At 42.2% G+C, this 17,960-nt stretch overlaps 1 protein-coding gene and 1 long non-coding RNA gene across 5 annotated transcripts; one reads left to right on the top strand and one right to left on the bottom strand.

The window, feature by feature from the left end:
- Window positions 1-427: 427 nt before the first annotated feature.
- LOC144992219 (uncharacterized) lies at window positions 428-824 on the bottom strand. Its single transcript, XR_013656098.1, has 2 exons — window positions 735-824; window positions 428-540 (listed from the first exon to the last, which is right to left on the bottom strand). It is a non-coding gene; the product is annotated as an uncharacterized LOC144992219 (long non-coding RNA).
- Window positions 825-1,792: 968 nt separating this feature from the next.
- On the top strand, window positions 1,793-17,414 carry hipk1b (homeodomain interacting protein kinase 1b). Of its 4 annotated transcripts, none has more exons than XM_023955245.2 (18): window positions 1,793-2,148; window positions 5,032-5,756; window positions 6,617-6,808; window positions 6,888-7,069; window positions 7,740-7,863; window positions 7,955-8,074; window positions 8,203-8,289; window positions 8,362-8,546; window positions 8,625-8,775; window positions 10,203-10,386; window positions 10,535-10,653; window positions 12,488-12,622; window positions 13,489-13,646; window positions 13,799-13,864; window positions 14,424-14,594; window positions 14,664-14,884; window positions 15,079-15,191; window positions 15,798-17,414. In XM_023955245.2, exons 2-18 carry the CDS (start codon window positions 5,034-5,036, stop codon window positions 16,266-16,268), a joined length of 3,402 nt encoding a protein of 1,133 aa, XP_023811013.1. In that variant the 5' UTR covers window positions 1,793-2,148; window positions 5,032-5,033; the 3' UTR covers window positions 16,269-17,414. The 4 variants fall into 4 exon arrangements, with proteins under 4 accessions (XP_023811013.1, XP_011473857.3, XP_023811015.1 ...); XM_011475555.4 differs by having other exon boundaries at window positions 13,486-13,646; XM_023955247.2 differs by lacking the exon at window positions 12,488-12,622.
- The last annotated feature ends 546 nt before the right edge of the window (window positions 17,415-17,960 follow it).

Here is a 17,960-nt window from a genome sequence, read left to right as displayed (position 1 = left end):
TTTTCTCGCTCATGCCACAGTCTCTGAATCTCATATCTGGGGTCTATCTCTGATGCAACTGAATGTCCGTCTGAGGTCTCACTGGCTGCTTCAGGTGAATGGGTCAAATGTTCTCCTGTCTCATGTCCATGGAAGGTTGGATCTGTGAAATCCACCACATACTCTTCAAATCGAAGAGGGGGACGAACTACGCGTCGGGGACGTGCACCACTTGCTTCATAGTTCAGAGCTTCATCCATCTTAACTGGTTAAGGGCAGTGTCATCCGGCTCGAAGGACCAAAATGTAAAGGAGGATATGGGATCAAAAACTGTTCGTGGGTGACACCACTCTCGAACCAGGAGTGTCGGCCAGAACACTACTTCAAGGCCTGGATGAGGCTGTTTCTGTTAGTGGGTGCGTGGAATAAATGACAGCAGGCAGGAGGGTGGCTTCAATAATTATAATCCACGCTTCAGGCTTTACATCCTTTGACTTGACATACAGTGGCAGGTACATTTCCATAGGTGGATGAACACAGGTAGGTGTGTGTGTGTGGTCTCTAATAAACACAAACACAAATATAAACTTAATATGCAACTTAAATCACATAAAAAGAACAAAGAAGTCATGAGCGCCCACGTGCGCTTTATGCTCATTATTGACTAATTAACGCTTATTTAGCTGTGCACTACGTAAACATGCTGAATATTTGAACTAAATTACTCCAAGTAACATATATTAACATAAACTTACTTTGTCATCAACGCACACTAAACTTCCAAGAAAAACTTCATTTCAACCTGCCACGCAGCGGCACTCTCACACGCACGGAGGAAAACAGACAGGCAGGTGCCGTGCAGCAACACGATGACGTCATCACTCTTTTAATGAGCATGCGTCTAACTCTAAACAGAACTTAAAGGGACAGGAACGTATTTTAACCATAAGTATCTGAGTCTTTTGTACAACAGCAGATGGTTAAAATCTTAGATTTGAACTTGAAACTGACGCATCTTGACATACTTTGTTTACCACAAAGTTTTGAATTTGAGTATTTAAAAAAATATATATGTTAACAGTAATTTAGCAACATTTTTGTTACATAAAATAAATAAAGATATTGTGTGATAAAATCTAAAATGAAGGAAATATTCTCATAAAGCTTCATACTGAAATTGTTTGAACCCCAAACACATATTAATAAATCTGTATGAAAATTGAGTCTAGTTAAAAAAATATATGGATAGTATAAAAATGCCATCAACACCTTTTACCCTTCAGAATAAAAGCTTGAAGAGATTAATAAAATATAATAATGATAATAAAAAGAAACATAACCCATTTTTAATGTTTGACCCAAACATACTGTAAAAAAAACTGACTGTCACGAAACGTCTTTGTTTGCTGTTGCTTCTTTTGTTCTGTATAGTTTCTATACCAAAAAGCATTTAAAATAAAATAAATAAAATTGATTCCGGCTGGGTCTCTCTAAATTGTTTTTTATAATTGTATGGTATTAGTAAGATTTTTAAGATGATATGAACTGAGGAATTTGCAAGGGGAAAAAAATCCGTAACGGAAAATTACCAGTACCGACGTCAAGCTTTACATTGTTGCTTGAACACGGTTCCTTTATTTAAAATCTTAATCTTACACAAACCACCGCAGCCCATTTCTGGTGTCTGAATAACTTAAACATTTAGATTAACTGTTTTTAATTTTCTCATCAAATCAAATCACAAAAGTCTGAAGAAATCATTAAAACTACTGAAGAATTGAGCCTTTTTCGAGACAAATTGTAGTCTTTTACTGCGTAAACCGGAAGTGACGTAAGAACTGCAGCTGATATAACGACGTGGTTTGCTGTGGAGAAAAGTGGAATTTTTTTTCTTCTTTCTCTCAGTCTTTAAAAATACGGTTTTAAACGCGGTGTCATGATTTACGCTGCTATTTTATCTTTTTTAACTTTTGGCTGGCTTTAAAGAAACTATGAAAACTTTTACAGTTTTCTCTGGAAACGGGGCCTTCTGCTGCTCACCATCGTCGACCGAGGAAACAATGCAGGCCTAGCTAGCGGAGGCTAATCGGATAAGTGGATGAGCGGTCTGCTCTGGGATTTAAACCTTTGACCAAACTGATCTTCGAAGCCGTGGAAACCCGACATCGGGTATGTCCAACTCATATTATCTGTTTTATGGCAATTCACACTCAAAAGGATAGAGTTTAACCGACTGCTAACGCGGACGTTTTAAATGTCCGCAATTTTAGAAAGTTAACGCACATTAGCATGTTAGCGTAGCCCGTGTAAAATTAGGATTTAAGTCGTTGATCTTTGGTATATGTCTTTGATGTTTTACAATGATGTCGTAAGTGTGTTATAGAAGCAGTAAAATTGAAATGTTTTATTGAAACTGCGTGATTATGCTGACATCGGCATGTAGAAAAAAAAGGATCTGTTGAGCAATCATGAATGATTCTGACCATAATTTCCATTGGTTATAACACGTCTTATAAACACGGAGCTCTGTAATAATCTAACATTTTTACTATTTATTTTGGATTTAGATAATCTTCATAAACTCCCATAATAATAGAGCAGTAAGTAATTGTTTTATAATCTGCAGATATAATTCTGGTTACCCTGATGTGCTAAAGTAAAGGCTTGGTGTCGTTTTCAGACTTTTCCTCTTCTGTTTGTTTTGGAGATTATTTTCTTTACCCTTTCAAATAAAAACATCTAAAAGACAAAAATGTTACATTAAATGTGATTTTTAGTCTGCTTTAAAAAAATATAAGGCATACAGACAGTCATTATAAATAATTATATATGGTCTCATTAAATCTTTACATTTTTGTGATCATGTTTTTATATTTCTGAATCTTTTTCTGTGTAGTTAAATATTTAGCATACACCTTTGTCAACATTCCATATCATTAACTGGAGGCCTTTTTATTATTATTTTATGTACTTTATCGAGAAAGGGACGATGCATAGTAATGAACATTAAAACAAATGTAAATTGTAGCCTCCATGTGGAGTTTTCAATTTTCAGGCGATACGATTTTCAAGATTTCATTGTATAGTTGTGCAAAAGAGAATAATTAATAACTTCCTTATAACTTTAAAGGAAGGTATTTTCCTCACGGAAAGTTCCGGTGAAAGCCCTCCAGAAGTTTTCAAAGCACGTCTGTATAAATATGTCATAAGTGATGTTGTAGAAACCAATACACAGTACTAGTTCTCAATCTGGCCAAACCAGCTTTTAAATCTCTGCATACTTTGACTTACAGGAAACTGCATTGTGGCTTCTCTCATCCATTACTGCCACATCAATGAAACGTCACTTAATAATTGCCATAAATGACTTTTGTTCATTTTAAAAGTTTCTGTCGTATAGAACCCTGATTTTAAATGTTGTTTGTTATCCAGCCTGTGAGCACGTTGTTGTTTCTAAACATTTTGTAATGGTAATGATTGGAAAAATAGAACCAATGAATGAAATTCTAGTATAACAATGCAGATGAACGTAGGTATTAAAATATCTGATTCAATGTTTTGAGCGAAACAAAAATCCTTCTCATTGATTGACTCAAAAAGAAAAGTGTTTTAGTGCTTATGAAGGTGGTTCTGAAATGCCTTTATTTTTTCAAAGCAGTTTATAGACATTTTTCTTTATCTTTTGCTTAGCAGTAATTTGAAACCTGTTGTTAACATAATTTTAGGATCTTTTTGGGCCTATGGTCTTGTATTTTGTTAATATAAAACAATACCTATAATTTGTTTGTGCAATCCTTTTTTTTCAGGTACCAAATGGATAAATCTATGATTCTGGTTTTATACTTGAGATTTAAAAAAAATGGCACGGCCCGCCAAAGCTATGTTGACACAGAACATGATTTGCAGATCAGGGGTGCCAGTTTGAATGCTAAGTTAATGGAAGGCTGTCTGGCAGCAACGCATTCGAATTTGCATTTCGTCAACCAAACAGGGACTTGGCTTCGGCCCGTGATGTGTTGATGTGTCCAAAACCAACATGGAGGACAGGTTGATCATTGATGTTTGTTCTTCTTCTGAACTTTATGATGCTTATTTTATTTGGATCAAGACAATCATTAAAAAAGGTCCTTTTTTATTTTATTTTATTTGATTTCTTTATATATTTCCCCCATGTGAGACAGCAAATCGTCAAACTGGGTCACAGAGAGGCGGAAGTACGGCAGAAAGCGCCGTCGTTCAGACGCTGCTCCTGCAGTCGATGGGGAAGCTCACCGTACCGGGAGAGTCTCTGAATGATCTCATGAACCCAGACGTGATTACAGACGCATCTTCAAAATAAATAAACCGGATCTCTCAACATCATCCATGTCTTCCATGCATTGTAAAGGAGATAACAGATATACTGACGATGCGATGTAGCGATCATGAGGCTTAAAAACGTGATGGTAGCTCCTCCCCTGCAGGAGCATCAAGTTCGTGGACACATTTTTATTTACAAGCTTCGAGCAGCGGTTTCGACACACATCAAAAGAGAGGCGGCAGATGCAAATTTGACACCCAAATTCTATTCAGTATGAACGCAGCATTAGTTACATCCACACAGGTTTTTGTGTGGGAATGTAGAACACTCCATTCTGTCCGAAAGTTGATTTGACCCTGAAGTACGTTACATTTGGTTCCAGGATTTCACTTCAACTCTTAGGCACAAAAGCTGAACTGTGCTGGGACATGACTCTGGATGTTATGGTTTGTGTTCTGAGTGCAAAAAATTTGAAAAAAATACACTAATTTGCAGCAATATATTGCAACATGTCAGTCCCCATATGAGATTCAACATAGACTACAAGTCCGCAGAAAAAACACATCAACATTGTGAGAAAGTATCACCACTTACAGAAAAACGGAACACTGACCCCTAGTGTACATGCTTGTAACTGAGCACAAATGCTTTTTTAGGCCCAAAGGTCATAAATGCAATCTGTGTAAATCAGCTGTTTTATTAGATTTGTAGATTTGGTGTTTTTTATTCATTTGTCTTCTGTTTTTCCCCAGAAATGAGCTCGCAGCTGCAGGTCTTCTCTCCCCCCTCGATCCCCTCCAGTGCCTTTTGTCGGGTGAAGAAGCTAAAGGTGGAAGGTGGAGTCTGGGATGTGTCCACCACTGAAGCGTACGGCTCCATAGCAGGCCAGTCGGCGTATGCGTTCACCCCAGCCATCGCCGTCCAGCCGTTTGCACCCTCCCTCGTCTTCCCCCCGTCGGCGGCCGGCTCCAGGGCTCAGGTGGTGGTGCGTGCAGCCGACAGCACCGGCAGCGCTCCTCGTGGATCCAGCAGAAGAGTCCCAGAACAGGCGGCGTCTTCCTCCTACAACCATGAGCCCCCTTCGGAGGCCAGGGCTCACAGGCACGGACAGAAGAGGAAGATCGAGGATACTTCTGAGGGCAGCGGATGTGGAAGTGTTCAAATACTGGAGGAGCTCTCGGCGCCTGCAGCCTACTCCACTCGCACGGGTGGAGGAGGAGGAGGAGGGGGTACGGGTCAGTCTATCCCTCACTCGGCTCCAACCACGAAGAGCAGCAGCTCCAACGGGGAGGGAGATTATCAGCTCGTGCAGCATGAGATCCTCTGCTCCGTGTCCTGCAGTTATGAAGTGCTGGAGTTCTTAGGAAGGGGGACATTTGGACAAGTGGCCAAATGCTGGAAAAGGGGCACCAATGAAATAGTCGCCATCAAGATACTGAAAAACCATCCTTCATATGCTCGGCAGGGACAAATTGAGGTAAACGTTCAGATTTTTGTTTTTTTAGCTCAACCATTGCTTAGTTTGTTTAATGATTTTAGCTTTGAGGACATTTTTCTAAAATTTTAAAAAGTTACAGAATAACACAAGAAAAAGTAAGAATTCATTGTGGGGAATGAAAAAAAAAGTTGCAATAGTCTATACCAAATCAATTTTACAAAATGGACTAAAATATGAACTTTTGATGCTAAAATCCTCAATGTTTGATGACTGCAGACTTCCTGATAGAATGAAGGCTCAGGTGGCTTAACATAGCAGAAAAACACAGCTCTAAATAATAAAACGGGTACATTATCCTTATAAGAAAAAAGTATTTGATTAAAAAATCTTGCATCTTGACATAACTCATGATAAAAAGTGGTGTTATGGCCTTAAACAAACTTTTGCTTTATTGAAAATTAAAACTCTTATAATAGAAGAAAAGCAAGATTCAGTACAACAAGGCCAAAGCATTAAGTTAGATCTTTTTATAAGGTTGTCAGTTTTGTAAGGTAAAATACCTAAACCATTAAATTTGTTTTAAGTTTTTGAGTTGAACTTGGGAACTTTTCTGTTCCACGAAGAAGTCAATATCATTTTTTTTAGGAAAAATTGTTCTGATGTATTAAAAAACACATTTTGTTAGCAATGTGTCTTAACTGATCCTAACTGTAGTTTGTCAGACAATGTCTACTAATTATTTCAAAATCCGTTTTAAACGAAGGCTGCATTGAATATTAAAGTAAACTTTGAATTATGTATGTATGAACACAAACCCGTGGTGTCATTATTTCTCACTTCTGTACATTTTCTGGTAACTAATCCAAGTTGTGCATTTGTGATTTTTGTCTGGCACACAGGTGGGCATCCTTAACAGGCTGAGTGCCGAAAATGCAGACGAGTACAACTTTGTGCGCTCCTATGAATGCTTCCAACACAAGGGTCACACCTGCCTGGTGTTTGAGATGTTAGAGCAGAACCTGTACGACTTTCTCAAGCAAAGCAAGTTCAGCCCGCTCCCCCTGCGGCACATCAGACCTATCCTGCAGCAGGTTGGGACAAGAGAGTCTCCTTTCTGCTTCCTAGCGTTTAAGGGCAGACTAATAATGGTTTTTGTGTCTGTGCATTTAGGTGGCGACTGCGCTGATGAAACTAAAGAGCTTGGGATTGATTCATGCTGATCTGAAACCTGAAAACATCATGCTGGTCGACCCCATTCGACAGCCCTTCAGGGTCAAAGTGATTGACTTCGGCTCAGCCAGTCATGTGTCCAAAGCTGTGTGCTCCACCTATTTACAGTCTCGCTACTACAGGTAGGTGGCTAAAAACGTCTCATCTCTTAGCATATTTAAAGACAAATTTGTGTTTTAACATGTTCTTGTGGCATTTTCTTATGATGGAGGATATATTTTAAGCAATTTATTCCTTTATTCAAATCGGTGTAAATCAGAAAAAAAGGGGGAAAATGCAATTTGAAAAAGATTTTATGTAAAAGGTAAAAAATACTCTGGGGGGGCCACAAGCCCCCATGCTCCACTCCATTCCGATGCATCCACATGTAGACGACTAGATCCTTCATCTTCCTCCTCTGAGTAGGAATCTGGCTCCAAACTCTACCTCCGATATTGTTCGCCATCTTTGTTGCACCGCTAATGTTAGGTTGGGGGTGTGATGGGCTGTAAGCCAGCAGGAGAGTCTGGGTGGGTTTGCTCCGGGCCAACAGTCCCACCCACAACTCTGAGGTGAATTTCTACTGAACTCCTGCTGCTCTGCAGAAACTATGTCCTAGAAGACGCCAGTTTTTTCTTTTTTTTTTATTTAGGCTAAAAACGGCATAATCATAATTCAAAAACGATAAAGCGCTTTAAAAATGGATCAAAGATGGTCGTAGTGGGTATTTACAAGGTTTAATTTGAATAATTTTACCACTTTATTGTTGTTTTTTTTCCAACCTTTGCTGAACTTTTCTCGTTTCTGTTTTAGGGCTCCAGAAATCATTCTGGGCCTTCCTTTCTGTGAGGCCATCGACATGTGGTCTCTGGGCTGTGTGATCGCCGAGCTGTTTTTGGGTTGGCCTCTTTACCCTGGAGCCTCTGAGTACGACCAGGTAACGACACAGACCCACATACTGAAGATGATTAGAAAACGCAGACACAAAATGACCTGAATGCCTCTGAAATTCATTTTTGTTGTTCCAGATTCGGTACATCTCTCAGACTCAAGGTTTACCTGCAGAGTATCTGCTGAGCGCCGGCACCAAGACCAGCCGCTTCTTCAACCGCGGTCCAGACTCCAGCTACCCGCTCTGGAGGCTGAAGGTTAATAAGACTAAAAACCAGTGAAAGATCTACCCAACTGTGAAAGGATGCTAGAAATTAGATAAAAACTTAATTTCATGTACAACAATTCTTTCATGAAAGATAAATAGATGTGTTTATTTACCCAGACCCCAGCAGAGCATGAAATGGAGATGGGTATCAAGTCAAAGGAGGCCAGGAAGTATATCTTCAACTGTCTGGATGACATGATGCAGGTAGATGCCTTAAAGGTGGAGATCTAATGCAAACGATTTGGGCGCGCGCTTGACATTGTTTGGCGTTTGCAGGTCAACCTGTCATCTCACTTGGAGGGGACCGACATGCTGGCTGAGAAAGCGGACAGGCGGGAGTTCATAGACCTCTTAAAGAGAATGCTGCGCCTGGATGCCGATAAAAGGATCACACCCACCAAAACTTTGGGTCACCCCTTCGTTACCATGAGCCACCTCATGGATTACCCCCACAGTTCCCAGTGAGTGCATTACAGCACATTCCCACAGACGAGTGTTGTGTAAGCTTTGGGGAAAACTCCTGCTCGTTTTGTATCCAGTGTGAAGTCGTGCTTCCAGAACATGGAGATATGCAAGCGCAGGAGCTCCTACGAGAGCAGCAAACCCCTGTATTCCTCCAGTGCAGTCCCCAGCACCGCAGCTGGCAACCTCACAGTCACCTTCAGCAGTCAGCTTAACCAACACAACCAGGTACTGTTCTCTGAAACACATTTCTAACCTTGATACTACAACAAAATATTCCTATTGGTATTTTAATTTAATCAAATGCTAAAAACATGTTTCCTAAACTGCTTCTGCACGTGCTAAAGTTAATCATTCGATGTTTTAAACTCTTATTTTCCTTCAAAGATGATAGTTTTTTATACAGGTAACCAGTCACACAACATTTGCATAACTGAACTGAAACACCATCAAACTTTTTGTGTTGTTCTAGTAAGATGATGTGTTATACTGGAATTTAAATGAGCAGCCAGAGTTTAAGAGTCTGGTCTACATCTAATGACAGCTGCATAATAACAGTATTGCTCTAAAGGTGCGTCCAGGCATGTTCTAAAGGCTCCCAGAGAACCACAGTCGCATTCCTTTGGGCTAAGAAAGAGCAGACGATACTTGGCTTTCAAGTGCGGCTTCTCGATAGAGCGATAAAGATTTATCAATCATCACCAGGCTCACCAGGTGGAGCGCTCACTGCCACCATGAGAGCATCTGCTTTGACGAAATGAGACGATAGAATAGATTCTTTTCTTTCACCTAACGGGAAGGAAATGTTTATGTCAAGAAATGTCTTTTTAAAAGCTCATTTTGAATAGAGATTAATAGAGAAACTCAAAATATTGTTGTTCATAAGAAAGGTCTCAAAAAGTGGAGGGTCAGCTTACATTTACACCACTAAGAGAAAACAAATAACTACATGTGATGGGTGTAAATCTAAAGTTGGAGTATTTCTGTTCCCCAACAGTTTCTTTGTCTCGGGTTGGATCTGAGTTTCCTAACTCCTCCCCAGTTAGGGCTCCATAGGGGCCATTTTGTCGGGATGTCTCAGTCTACAATTTCACAATCCAGTACTCTGGAAATTTCCCAGAAGTCTTGGAAAAACCAGTGTGCATCAATGCTAGCTAGATTGGCCAATATAGGCCATTGCATTTGAGCCATTTGTCATTAGGAAAAATACATGTACATTGATTTTTTTTATAAACCCTCAACTGAACACAGTGGATTCAAAGATAGTCTATGATTAAATAGAAATATTAAATTCAAATGTTAAACACTGTTCAAAAATATTATTTCCAGTTCACTGCAACCGTTTAATATAAATAAGAGTCAACATAACTTGAATTATACTCCAAATGACCCTCGTTTACATAGGAGGTGAACATCTAACATGAAAGAATTCCTAAATAAATAAATACTAAAGTAAATACTTCAAGCTGCCATCAGAATGTTTTAGCACATGTAGGGTAACCATTTATTGTACGATTGCACATCTTGCGATAACTATTTGCGATTTATTGTGCAGGCCTTATAGTCTTACAGGGAGGGGTCAGCGAGTACTGAGGGGGTTTGTGTTTCTGGGCCTGTGATTGTTGACCCATTTGTTTGTTTTTTGCCGCCCCCAGGTGCCCTCTGCGGGGGGCGCAGTGCCTTTGCTGAACTATCAGCCAGCTCTTTACCAGCAGGCCACCATCAACATTCCCGGTCTGGCTCAGCAGAGCGTTCCCATCCCGGCGCGTCCCGCCGGGCTGTGCAGCCAGACGGAGCCCTTCCAGCAGACCCTCATAGTGTGTCCTTCTACTATCCAAGGTAGAGCTTAGAGCTCCGGACGCCAACAGACCTTTGACTATAGCCAGCAAGAGCCGAAGATGTAGACTCCAGTCAGAAAGCCTTCATGTTGACGGGTCATCTATTTGTTTACCTCAGTATTCAGGTGTTTTTTATGGGTGTTTTTTAGGGCTACAGCCTTCAAGTAAGAGTTCCAGTTTCCCTGTGAGGATGGAGAACTCTGTACCCTTAGTACCTCAAAACCAGTCTGCCCAGTCGCTGCAGATCCAGCCCAGTATGCTCACACAGGTAAGACAGCTGGCCTTTCACACAGCTTTTACACTTCCAGTTGATATTGTCTTTGGATTTTGTTTGTGTTGCAGTGTACTGTTAAAATAATTGTACACAATAAAAAAAAATGTTAAAAAAAAGTTTGATGTAAAAATTCTATAATGTAAACTTCAAGTGATGAATTAGGGAAAACTGTAAAATGAGTACAGAGTAAAAAATAATCAGTCAAGGCCTGAAGAAGTGCACACATGCAAGCAGCTGTTTTTGTCCAAATACTGCAGTAACTCATGACAACACATGCCTGTGTTTGTCTTTGAAATTTTTCTTTTTTGTTTACGAATACGCTTTTCTTCTAAATGATGGTATTTTTACTTTTAGAAAAACAATCATGTTGAAGCCAATTGTCTAAATAGTTGTTTTTGGAGGATAACTTGGAACAAATTGGGACTTTTAAGTGTTTTCCTGTCTGAAAAACCCAAGCGGAGGACATCATGTCTGCCATAAACAGATTTTTGCTGATAAACTTCAGTAAAGCAAACATTTGGAGCAGAAACTGTTCTTTCCTATTTATTTGTGTTGAGTGGAAAACTTGTGAAGTCTAAAGTTCCCACACTGGATTAGATAAAAGTTGAACTTTTTTGTTTATACTTTGAACAAGCTGCATGTTTATCCTCTGGGATTTAGGGAAACATATTTAATGTCCTAAAAAGAGAGCAGGAAACATGCTGTGAAACCATCCTGGATGATTACGAGGATTCAAAGATGAGCTGATATGGTGTATTTTGAACAAACTCCTCATTTGCAGATCTGTTATAACCCCACACAGAGAAAAATGGTGTTTTTTACATGTTCTTGTTGCATTTTTCCTTCGTTATTCTCATGGAAATCATGGAAAGTTGTTTTGTTCAAAGGGCCTACATCATGCAAAATCCCCTTTTTGAGCTTTTAATTTTATTATAATATTAATTCCTCACACAACAATTCCCACATTTCTGAGTATTCCTCTAAAACCCTGCTCTCTCTGAGCACCAGCCCCTCCCAACCCACCACAACATTGTGACATCACAAAATGAGGAAAAGCCCCTTCCAGGAAGAGTCTTCACTGCCAGCCCCGCCCCCAGGCTAACACACACACACTTTCTACGTGGAGCTAGCGGTGATAGGCTAAACGCTTTTATTTAATATCCACAATATGCACATCTATCTTTACGAAAGTTCAAAAATTGTTTATTTTTGTGGGTGGAGCGCAGACATGCTGCCGAGGCCGACTCTACGCTGACGCCATAAAATGGGCGGCACCCATAAGGAGGGAAAGGTGGGGCCTCAGAGATCGAGCCGTCCTACTTCCGGTTAGGAAAAGCAGCTGCGAAAATGACTCATTTCCTTTTAAAAAATCATTTGTTCGTGTGCTAAAGGTAATATCTTATCATATGTATGGATAAGGTTTACTCTGAAAGGCTACAGACAAGCTTGATGTAGGCCCTTTAAGTTCCAGCATTAGCATCGGACAGCTCTTTTCTGCTCAGTCATCTGACTGAATGTGCAATGAGGTTTTCTGTTCATGCCGGTCTGCTGTGATGGCGAGAGGAAGCCCGTTCTGGCGTTCTTTCTGTTCAGTTGTTTTCATTGTGGCTCAGAAATTGTGCTACCAGTCGTCTGTGTGGAATGAAGTCCGCATTTGTTCTGTGTGAAACTGATGAGAAAAGCTTGTGTACTGGAGTTTGGCGCAGCTGCCCGGCGTTGCTTTCGTGCGTCTCTCGTGCAGCCGCTTTTCGCGTGGCGCCCCTTTCAAACGCCGCCGCCGCCTTCCATCAGTGTCTAACGGTGCCCCTCACTATCCTCCCTCCTCCAGGGTTCCTGCACACCCCTGATGGTGGCTACCTTGCACCCACCCCCAGCAGGCATTGCCCCGCAGTACTCTCTGCCCCTCGGGCTGGGTGCTGGGGTGGGTCGGCCCACCCTCCTGGAGCACACAGCCACAGTGCTGGTAAAGCATTGATGTCCTGAAGACAGCACTAACCGTTCCATCTCTCCTCCACTCTTCTTTTTCCTTTCATTTGCAAGTTTCTGCACCCCCACCCAAACTGCACAGTGTGTGGGGGCTAATTTTTAACGTTGCATCCCACCTCCTCATTCTGTCAAACAGAAGTCCTGGTGTGTAGGTACATCTAATGTCCTTTTGGGGGGAGTTTGGCATCTCTTTTTCTGTTTGTTTTTCTAAAATCTCAGTAAGGTTAAGCTAGAGGAGTTTGTTCCTGCCCCCCCTCACCGCCCGTTCTCACACTTTCATTCCCCGGTTCTCCCTGTAGGTGTGCTGAGGGCATGGAGCGCATGTTGTTGCTGCGTCGGTCTGCGCTTTGCTTGCAGCTTCTTCTGTCCTGTTTTCTCTCGCGGTTGCAGCAGAGGAGGTTGCAGCTCTCTGAAAAAGCGCCGTCGCCTTGACGGCCTCTGATGGAGACATTCTGATTCAGCCTCAGAGCGTTTGGCATGCCCCCCCCACCCTCCTCAGACAGGATCAGTTTGGCATCAGGGGACTAAACTCAAGTGTTTCTTTTTTTAACAGGTTCTGTGTGTTGACTCTGATCCGTTGACAGAGCCTGGTTGTCTGTGCTTTGCATGCCATGAACCTGTGTGAATTTGTTCCAGGGCAGTGCTTTGATAAAGGAATGGCTTGGGAGAGATTGCTCGTCCATCTAGCTTTGTGCTCTTGCCTGTTAAGGATCCTTTTCTCTCTAGATTTGTGTCTTGGCATGGCTTCATTGTTTGACTCATTCCAACAAGCAAAGCATTCGTCACAGAGAAAGACCTTTCCGTTACAAATACCGAGACGCTTCCTCTGTTTTTCCTCAGCAGACCTGGCCCGCTGGCACCCAACAAATCCTCATCCCGTCGTCATGGCAGCAGGTCCCCGGCGTGGCCATCCACAGCTCAACCCACCAGAATCACGTCTCTGAGTCGCCTCTGGACAGCATTCATTCGGATGCAGCCGTGCAGCAGGGGCACAGCTGGAGGTGGGTCGACCCGCGGCTGCACTGGTCGCTTTCTGTCAGGCCTCTGTTCCTGCTCTCCTGCTTTGAAAAAGCAAACTTAAAACGAACGAATAATTAAAAAAAAGGACTAAACTGCTTTGGTATTGCTAACATGCGACCTTTGACCCAAACAGAAACACAACCCAAACCAAGCAGGACAGGAAGAAGGTGAAAGCGAGACGTGGCGAGAACAGGAACAGGTTTGTACAGTAGGAGCTTTTCTCTGTCGGTTATCCTCAAACCTTTAATACCGGAGATGTCGCGGTTAACCACGCCACCGCGCCCCCTGCTGGTTCATCCCACACCGTCACAGCTCTAGTTATACCAAAAGTTTTGTTTAGTATTTGAAAACTGCATTCTTGAGGAAGCGTAGCGTGAATAAGGCCTCTTGAGGTCAGCTGTGATGTAAAAACCTTTGCTATAAATTTATAAACTTAACTGATCTAAACTTAACTGATCTCACTTCCTGGTTCTTTAGCCAGAGATCTACTTTGGAGGGGTAAAAGAACCCCACGTGGCTCCAGAGCCTCAGGTTGCAGACCCCTGATCTGAATGAATTACACAAACACGGCCATTTTTTAAGAAGCTTTCCTTTATTTACAGCTTTATTCTTATGCGCAACTGTTTTTTTCTTAAATCAAATGTTACTTTCCACTCCAGACCATTGAATTACAACTATTTTATTGAAATGTATCTAAAATACACATTTGTACTGAAATCTCCTAATTGGTTGCCGTTTTTCCTCGTCTTTGTATCCAGGGGTTTAACAGCTGCCTCCTTACTCAGCAATAGTGTTGTGAACCCGCCCAGCTCCTCCCTCAGCCTGTCCCAGCCCATAGTAATCTCTGACACCCCCAGTCCTGCGGTGAGCATCATCACCATTCACAGCGACACAGACACGGAGGATGAGCGCAAGTTCCACCCGGCCAGGTGAGGAGAAGTCGCTGCGTGTTTGTTTTTGTTCGTAACTCTGGAGGTGACACTTTGGTACGTCCCCAGCGTTGGACAGAGCCGCTCTGAACGCACCAATGTCATCAGCTGCGTGACCGTGCACGACTCGGACTCCTCCACGGCCAGCCCCCTCACTCCTCTCCCCCGCTCGCTGAACCCACCCGGCTCCGTGTCGTCCCGGCAGGCCAAGTCTCTGGCAGTGGTGGCCCCCTCGCTGAAGGGCCAGGCCTCTGAGATGGGGGCGGTGCTGCGTGGCCGCTTGGAGAGCGGTGAGCGACCCATATGATGTTACTTTTTCAGAGATTACAGTTTTTTCAGGGAACCCTTCTAAGGTAGATCTAGAAAAGAATAGTTCATCTTCTCTGAAAAACGGAAGAAGCTCCAGCAGAACAGTATCCATAACCAGGGTGATTGAGAAGCTGCATCAACATGAATTAACCTTTTTTTTTTTTTGGTCCTACAGTGAACTACATGAAGCCTAAGAAAGCATCCAACAGACAGCCGTGCAGTTCAGGAGAAAGCATTGACCAACATGGGATCGTCCCAAGCCAGTCACACCCCTTAAATCTCAGCCAGGTGAGTTTCTGCCGTCAGAAACCTTAACATCTTTTAAGGCCGTGTCCCACTGCCACTGCGTGCATTTTGCGCATTTTGCATGGAAGAAATTGGTCATATGTGAGTAAAGTTGTGGTTTTTACGTGAAATGTTCACTGATGTATCACAAATAAACCACGCAAAGAACACATAAATCAACATAGAACATGAAACGTGCGTGATTCATTATTGATTTGTGCATCAATTGCGCAATTTGAACAAAAATGTGCGTCATAAACGCGATAAAACGGTTTACATCAGTGGTACATGCGTGAAAAGAGCGTTGGACAGATGTGAAACAAAAAAAAGGCTCCATTGCACAGCAATTGCGAATAAACTACGTAGAATACACGTGACATCTACGCACATCAATGAATGACAAAGAAACACTTGTGAAAATGAGCAAAATGTTCTTAGTGGCTGTGTGACACGATCTTTATGTCCTTTAGTGCCCTCTGTTGGACACAGGGTGTCATAGCAGTTAGATTTTAAATGTGCCTGGATCATTTTCCAGATGAATTCCTTTGTAAATCACATTTTCAGAAGTAACTGCTGCATGTGCGAGCTTAATCGGCCCGTTCCTTTTAGGTGCAGTCGGTGGTTTCTTCATCTCAGGAGCGCTCAGGCCCATCCCACGGTGACCCCTCCCTCCGTCGCCACCAGACGTACGCCCAAGCTGTGCCGGCCTCTCACTACACCTTTCCCGAGGTGTCGGCTCTGGCTACCGTCCCGGCTGCTGCCAGCAGCCTGTACACCTACCCAGCCTCCGCCGCCCTCTCCTCAGCCTCCCAGGCCATGGAGCAGCTGCTGGGCCGCGGCCATAGCAGCCAGGGACACTCCCCCTATGCAGCAACGTACGCCTCGTCCTCCTCCTCTTCCTCCAGGAGGGATTCAGCCAGCCGGAAGGATTCTGTCAGCAGTCTGCTGCACGCCCTCCCGGCGGCCTACCAGCACCAATTCAGCGCTGGTTCTCCTTACGTTAGCGTGACGCCCAGAGCTGAGGCTTACAGTGCCTACCAGCTGAGTCCCCGCCGCCTCGCTCAGTACCCGTACCTATAGAGCAGCCCGAGCAATTTAAAGAAAAGAAAAAACAACATCCTGTTCTCCACCAAACGCCACAAAACGACATTTTAACTGTCGAGTCACGTCTTCTGCTGATTTTTTTTTTTTTTTTAACCACAAGGCGCCGTTTCCTCTCAGCTCCTTGAACTGTCCGTCTTTCATTCTCCCTTTTTATGACGCATTGCTTATTGCTCATATTTTATCACCAAACTATATGACCCAATTAGGATGTTGTGTGAAATGTATCGTACACTTGTTTAATCGTGAGACTTTGTGTGGAGACGTTCCCCTCCTGTCACTAGCAGCAGCTTTAGGCCAGCTTTCAAATTCCTCCCAGCCTTTAGTTGATCTTCAAAGTTCCCACACTAATCCACTGAGGCCCTGTGTTTTTTAGTGAACATAATGTCTGATTACTCATGTCTTTTAACTATATTTAAATTATGTTTTTTGTGAAGTAGGACAGAGGAGGATGAAAACTGATGGATGTTAATTTAATACACATTGTGGTAGTATTTTTATTATTTGGTAGTGATGGTGTTATGGCATCCTTATGCAATAGAAATTTTAAAAAAAATAGACTGAATGTATTTCTGAAACGCCCAGAGACGAAAAAGTGTTTTAATAGGTGCAGAGCGAACACGAACTTCACCTTTTTATGTGGACTTAATGATGAAAAGATCTGGTTTTACGTGGACCGCAAGAAGACTGTGTGTGTGTGTGTATTGCATCTTAATTATGGATAACTTTTTTAACAGTTGACTAAATAAACCACCCACTGTGCTTCACGGCCAGATGCCAGTGTGTCCATTTATCAGAACTTTATTGTTCCAGAAATACTTCTTTGCCACCAAATCATGTTGGGAAAACTGCACTCACTGTGTTTCTGACAAACCTGTAGCTGCTCCACTTTTCCTGCCACCTTCTTCATCCAAAAAAAAACACAAAAAAAGAAGATTATTTCCTGAAAGCTATTTGTAAACCTGTCTGTTGTCACTTTCACTCCGGTTTTGTGTTGTTTTGTCTCGATGTGAAGCTGTTTCATCTTCCCGTAGTATCATAAATGGGTAGAACTAATTCAGGGATCTTGGTTTCAGCTCAAACTGTACCGTCACTCTTTCCAATAAAATAACCACACAATATAAACGTTTGTTTTATTGTGGTCTGTGATTTAACCCTTGTGCTGTCTTAGATGACCCCACCTTTACATTGACGTGTTCTCCCTACCATGACAAAGGTGGAAAGATTTCATGTAATCCATGGAAACCAGTGAAGATCACAAATCATTGAAGAAAAAAGGTTCAGCGCTCTGTCTAGTGGGTCTAGATGACCCAACTCCCAACTTTAAAGTGCCTAGGATAGGACAGGGTTTAAAAAAAATCTTCAAGTTTTGTTTTTTTCTCCACTAAAATCTTTTCTTACTCAATCGTTGAGACAACAGTGAAGTCAGATCGGGAACAGCAGCATCTGTCCAAAGTGGAAGGACAAAGACAGAACTCGACCTGAAGAAAACTTCTTGATAAAGTTTGGCAGCAGCACATAAAAGGTCCTTTCAAAATAAAATAAAACCAGCATCAAACTTGAAGTAAATTATAACTATTAAACACAAAAGATGACTCAGATTTTACAGTTCTGTAACCTCCATCAATGGGTTCTTCTGAACACGTCTTCTCTTGTCTTCTTCTTACTGCT

Source organism: Oryzias latipes, chromosome 5 (assembly GCF_053564925.1).
Source record: "Oryzias latipes strain Hd-rR chromosome 5, Olatipes_Hd-rR_3.1".
Lineage (NCBI taxonomy): Eukaryota > Metazoa > Chordata > Actinopteri > Beloniformes > Adrianichthyidae > Oryzias > Oryzias latipes.
This window is presented reverse-complemented; position numbering and strand designations above follow the sequence as displayed.